This window comes from Lucilia cuprina, chromosome 6 (genome assembly GCF_022045245.1).
Source record: "Lucilia cuprina isolate Lc7/37 chromosome 6, ASM2204524v1, whole genome shotgun sequence".
In the NCBI taxonomy this organism is placed as follows: Eukaryota; Metazoa; Arthropoda; class Insecta; order Diptera; family Calliphoridae; genus Lucilia; species Lucilia cuprina.
Window position 1 is genome coordinate 17758122 of NC_060954.1, and position 6213 is coordinate 17764334.

At 34.4% G+C, this 6213-nt stretch overlaps 1 protein-coding gene across 1 annotated transcript; it reads left to right on the forward strand.

The window, feature by feature from the left end:
- Nucleotides 1–393: 393 nt before the first annotated feature.
- LOC111680371 (lamin-B receptor) lies at nucleotides 394–6083 on the forward strand. The gene is made up of 3 exons (XM_023442006.2): nucleotides 394–600; nucleotides 829–1265; nucleotides 3842–6083. The coding sequence occupies exons 2-3, from the start codon at nucleotides 861–863 to the stop codon at nucleotides 5642–5644; spliced, it is 2208 nt and encodes a 735-aa protein (XP_023297774.2). The 5' UTR covers nucleotides 394–600; nucleotides 829–860; the 3' UTR covers nucleotides 5645–6083.
- Nucleotides 6084–6213: the final 130 nt, after the last annotated feature.

The following is a 6213-nucleotide window of genomic DNA, read 5'->3' on the forward strand; positions in this document are numbered from 1 at the left end:
CAATACTCTGTTATTTTTGTTTTTTTTTTCATAAAACTTAAAAAATATCTATTATATATCAGAAATTGCGTATATATAATTTTTAAGATGAAAGTACAAAACAAACGAACAATAAAGGAAAAATATTTCAAAAAATACAACAAAAAATTTTGGCTCCCATATTTATATAAGTTTAATAAAGTTAATGATGGTTTATTGTTGGAAGTTTTTATGGAAAATGTGCGTAATAAACCTAAACTAAGCAATTAATATATTTATGAATACGGGGATTGATTTTTACGCTTAAAATGATGCGATTCAAAGCGTGAAATGCCTTGCCGCGTCAACAATAGTCATTATTTACAATCCCTGGATAAAAGATTATAGGCCGTCTAAGGTTTAAAATTTTAGGCGGCGGTTTTGTTATTTTCCGGCGGCTAGGCATAATTGAACCGGCGCAGGTCTCTGTTATCGGCTTGGCTTGTTTGTCGGGCGACATAAAAATAGTTTTTCTTGACGAAAAAGTGGCAAAATTAAATTAAAAACAAAAAAATAATAAAAAATACGAAAAACATCTATGTGAAAAAAAAATAAAGTGAAATATAAATAATTTTTTTAAAGGTGAGTATAAAAACATAAGTTTAAACACAAAAAACAACAAAAACTTGGGTGGCAAGAGTACAGTCGAGACGCTTTAGGCGGGAAAATACAAATAGAAAAAAAAATTCCGTAAACCCAAGTGAACCTTAAACAGAAATAGACGCAAGCGATATGTCTATAAATAAATAATTAAGATAAAAATTAAATAAAAAAGGTAGTGAAAAATCAAGTGTGTGCTTTTATTTGCAGTTGAAAACAAAAAGAATCGTAATCAAGTGAATATGGACAAACCACGACGTACAACACGAGGTCGACCTACAAAAGATGCAGAATCAGTGCCAACTAAAACAAGCACAAAAACAGCTATTCCTGTGGCAACTGCCTCTACCGGCAGCTCGGTGGGGGGTAGAAGAAGTGCGGCCATAAGTAACGCTTCGACAACAAGTACTGATTCTTCAGTATCAACACGCAGAGCATCACCAGGACGCACTACTAGATCCTCACCCTCTAGAAGAGCATCACCGGCACGTACACGCACTTCACCGGCTAGAACTCGAACCTCACCGGCTAGAACTCGTACTTCACCGGTGCGCAGATCTTCAAGACCACGTTCAACAATACCCACTGTACAGCCAGCTGCAGTCGCAGCGCCACCAACTCTAGCCTCAACAAAGGAAGAAGCTGAGGTAAATACATTACAATATTTATATAAAAAAGAAAAACTTGTTTATTTATAAATAATTGTTGTTGCTTATGTACTTAGTGTGTGCTAGCTAGTATTAGACGTAAAACTAGTTTTTTTTTGTTCATGCCATATTTGTAAAACATTTTTGTAGAAAATGTTTATTTGCAAAAAAATAGTAATATATGGCACACGCGATGAAATAGAATTAAATGCACATGAAATGTAAAAAAATATAAAAAGTGAAACTAGGGTTACTGTGTGCCTTTGGCAAATGTATGTATTTATGACTGTATATTTTATTCATAAATCACACTACAGATTCTTTGAAGATAATTTAATAAAATTTAGTTTGTTGCCTTTTATTGAGACAAAATATTTGTACTTAAATGATAAAGAATACACTTTTATTATTTGTTTATAAAATCTTTAACAATCATTGTCTAAAATATTAATCCAAAACTGTTGTTTATTAGTATTAATTTCTCCAATACTTGCCTTATCTCTCATTAATATTTACTTATTATGATAAGAGTGTTGTGTGTTTTGCTTAAAGAAAAAAACGAGACATTGTTTTTTATAGCTAAATGTTTCAATTCATTGTATTATTGTTAAGATAAGCGTATAATGATTGTGTTTAAAAAAAGGTTAAGGAAGGTTCAGTAATCTTTTATTTGAGAAGGTATGAATATATGACTTCACTTGTATTTATTTTTTCTGGAGAGCTTTGTTATCTGTGTTTTACTATCTTTTAATAACTTTTGGATAGGATGTTTTTTATAAACTATTAATAAAATTATAAATAGTTATTATAAGGTGTTGCAACTACATGCAAAAGACTCTATTTGCGTATGAATTTCTATGACATTCATTATGAAATTCCTCAGCTTCTGTGTGGCACTAGTTTCACCAGAGGAGTCACTTGACAACTTCAAAAGACCCTCCACGTCTAAGTCGGTCAGTATCTGTCCTTCAGACATGGTGGTCAGTAAGGGTAACGTCACCGTCCTCCCATGTACTGTCCAACTCCCCATTATCCTTGTTGACCGTGACGTCCGGATTGTCTTTCCCTAACAGGTCGACCACCCCTTCCTTTTGTATTTGGTTTCTCTATTTTGAATTCCACGAGTATACACGTACAGACGGTCGATCCACGCAGTGACGGCGTACGTTACAACAGCGATTTACCATGACGCTGAGGGGAGCTGTTAGCAACTAGCCTCTTTATGCTCTGACTAGACATCTGCTACCACTCACCTTGACTTTTAAAGTGCCTATATAACGCTATGTCTAACGGTAAAGCCTTTACTGCTCAAAGAGCCAAATCGAATAAAATAGCGTATTATCTATGTCTATGTATGATAGAAGGAAGTAGGATTGACAGACACATACCAAAATCAATATCTTGACAAGAAGAGTAACCTTTAGTTATACACTTCTTTGAAATTATAATTTCCTGTGGCTGGGTTAAGCTATAGTCACGATGTGTACTTAAGCCCTCGCATCACGACAAGATAGTTACCATTGGCAAAGGAAAAAAGTAAGTCAAATGTGTAGATACAGTTCTCCCAGTGAGAGGGCAGTTACAAATGTATAACAAGTGTGGGAATGCAGTCTCAAATGTATAACCCGACCAATGATGTTTAAAAAGAATGTCTTTTTAGGGATTAATAATGTCCGGCTTACCGATTTTCGAAGCTGTGGGTAAATTGTATTTTACTGGTGTTCAGGTTAGTCAGCTTTGATCAATCTGCAAGTTACAAGAGCAACATAAACCGCAAGTAATTAACCCAAGCTAATCTCGAGGAGTTACATCACACGTAAATGTGCTGAAGTTCTACAACAGAAGTAGTTGAGTAGAAATATGTTATTTACAAAACAGGGGCTTAGAGTTTTAGAACACTATCGCTCCACCAACTAAAGTTTTATAACCGAATCCAGCTGTGTGTGAATTGCATGGTCAGCCTTGATCAATCCGCAAGTAGTTGACTTAAGCTAATTGTTACCCAAGAAATGTGTCCTCTTGTATAAAAGTAGTCGACAGAGATGACAGATTTCTCTGTTGTCAGAATTCAGGAGTTGCATTACACCTAAAGGTCTCTACAACAGAAATAGTTAAGTAGAAATATGTTATTTACAAAACAGAGTTTAGAGTTTTAAAACACTATCACCCCATCAACTGTGTATCCAGGTTAGTCAGCTTTGATCAATCTGCAAGCTACTAGAGCAGCATAAACCGCAAGTAGTTTACCCAAGCTAATAGCTTGTAAACCCAAGTATTCCTCTAAGCCTTCGCTTGTAGAAACGTGTCCTCTGGTATAAAAGAAGTCGACCGAGATGACAGATTTCTTTGTTGTCAGATTCCAGGAGCAATATCACACAAAAGAAGTAGTTTAGCAGAAATGTGTTATTTACAAAATAGAGGTTTAAAGTTTTGGAACACGATCGTTCCATTAACTAAAGTTATATTTGAACAGGTTCCTTTTTTGCTTATAACTTTAACTTAATACATTTAGCTTTATATTTGAATCAAAACTTCTTTTACTAACTTTATATTTTCTCTCTCACCCTATGTTACAGGTAAAAGTCACACACACTTATTTGCCAACAACACTAACAACAAATACATCAACTAGAGCACCAGGTAAAATAACAACAACCTCATCGACCCAAAGTTCTTATAGTTCGACTACACAAAAAACCGTTGAAATACGCACAACAAGCGCTTCGGACATTAACAAGTTAAGCGACTATATACGTCGTTCTGTTTCGAAAACATTCTCAACAGCTGGAGGAGGAGGAGGCACAGGCGGTAGAGGTACAGAAACACGTGAAGGCTCCTTTACGCCCAGTCAACATACTGAAGGTGAAAGTCGTTACAGCCGTTCGGTATCACGTTCCGTTTACGATGGTGATGATCGTTATTCAAAAGCAGAATTTTCCGATTCTGAGGTTAATGAAAGAGAAGATGTTATAGCTGAAGAAAATGAGGCCATAGTTTATGAGGAAGATGAACATTTTAAAAGTTTTAATGCTACCAGTGTAGCACAGCCGACCTCATTTTGTCGTAAATTACCGGTACCCAAGGAATTTGGTGGCTGGTTTGGTGTTACTTTGCTTATGTTGCTAATACCCGGCTTGGTGTTTTATTTACAATGGTGCTGTTCTCCTCAGAAGTGTGAATTTAAGCAACCTAATTTCCAAGGACTTTTGGATAAAAACTATTGGTTTGAGGATGTTTTTAATGGACAAACTGTGGGCACTTATTTAGCTTTTCATTTTGGCATTTTTGTTTTATCGGCATTTCTATTCGGTCGAGGTGTACGTTTGCCAGGTGCTGCTGAATACAAATTTAATGCCTTGCCCATGACTATAGTTTTCCTGTTGGCATTTGCTATAGCAGAGTATTTAAAATATCCTGTAGCTGATTTTATTGTTAAAAACTATTTACGTTTTGGTATATATGGTTTATTGAATGCCTATGTAGTGGCCTTGTGGGCCTATGTGCGCTCCGATATGTTGCGTCAAAAGGATGCGGCTCTTTTTAATGTTTATGCTAAGTCTGGTAATATTTTAATAGACTATGCTTTGGGACGCCAATTAAATCCCAAATGGTTGGGTTTAGTGGAATTCAAGCAAGTATTTTATAAAGCCTCTTTAATATCTACCTTTATGTATGCTGTCTGTTTGATTTACAAAAATGTACAATTACCTTGGTTGCCCAAAGAAACTGAGGGAGTTGTAGAGAGTGTAAGCTATTTTGTTAGCCATTTAAAATATGATGCTACCGCTTTATTGTGTGCCACCATGCTTTTGCTATATGTTTTGGATTCTATTATATTCGAGCATCATTTGGCTTCTTCATTTGAACTACAGGGAGAAGGTTTTGGTTGTTTATTGCTTTTGCGCTATGCCGCCACTCCCTATTTAGTATCAGCTGTAGCCAAATACTTTTATGAACATCGCACTCCCTTAAATTGTAAATTTGCAGCCTATATACCTTTAGTGTTATTGACCTTAGGTTTAGGCTTAAAACGTTTAAGTAATGCCATCAAATACAAATATCGTGTACAACCCAATCATCCACATTTCGCTAACATTGAAACCATACACACATTCCAAGGTAAACGTTTACTTTTGGGTCCAGTATGGGGTCGTTTGCGTCAACCCAACTATTTGGGTGATATTATAGCCATTATTGCTTTAGGTTTGCCATTGGCCATGCGTTTTGCTTGGCCTCCTTTGGTTTGCTTGGCATTGATAGTCTTATTACTGATTCACCGTTGCTTCCGTGTAAATGCCCGAAATACCTCACGTTATCACTCTTCGTGGGTGCGTTATCGTAGTATAGCTCGTCACTATTTGGTGCCCAATATATTTTAAATTTTATACTTAATATTAATTTGCTAAACTCTAACCTTAAAATTTAACTCAAAATTGAATTTTTAATTTTAATTTCCCACCGTTTGTTTTAAATGTTTAAATTGTAGTTAATTTGGCTTTTGTTCGATAATTATTTCTTTTAATTATTTGTGTCATGTGTGTAACTAATAAATTTTGTAAATATTTTTTTTTTATTTTCAAAATTCACTAAATCTCTTTGTAAGTGTAAGTGTGTGTTCACTTCTGTATGCACATTATTAACATATTTTATTTTCAAAATATGCTCATGTTTTCATTTTAAATAATTCAAATAATTTTACTAAAATTGACAATTTTTTTTATAATTATATAAAAATGGCTTTTTCAATTTGTGATCCCAAAGGATCATCTATACAATACATAAAAAAATAAAATAAAGAAATCATACATTTATATTTAACAAATAGTTTATTTTAGAAAAAAAAAGAAAAATAAAATAACTACTCTACCCTTTGTATGAGTATTAAAACAAAAAACATTGTCATCATACTCATTTAACGGCTAAAACACATTTAATACCCATTTTAAAA

Excerpts from the sequence above, each read along its gene's own strand:
- LOC111680371 (XM_023442006.2), top strand. The coding sequence starts at position 861 with ATGGACAAACCACGACGTACAACACGAGGTCGACCTACAAAAGATGCA. Across the intron at positions 1,266-3,841 it reads CAACAAAGGAAGAAGCTGAG|GTAAAAGTCACACACACTTA; the intron begins GTAAATACATTA and ends CCTATGTTACAG.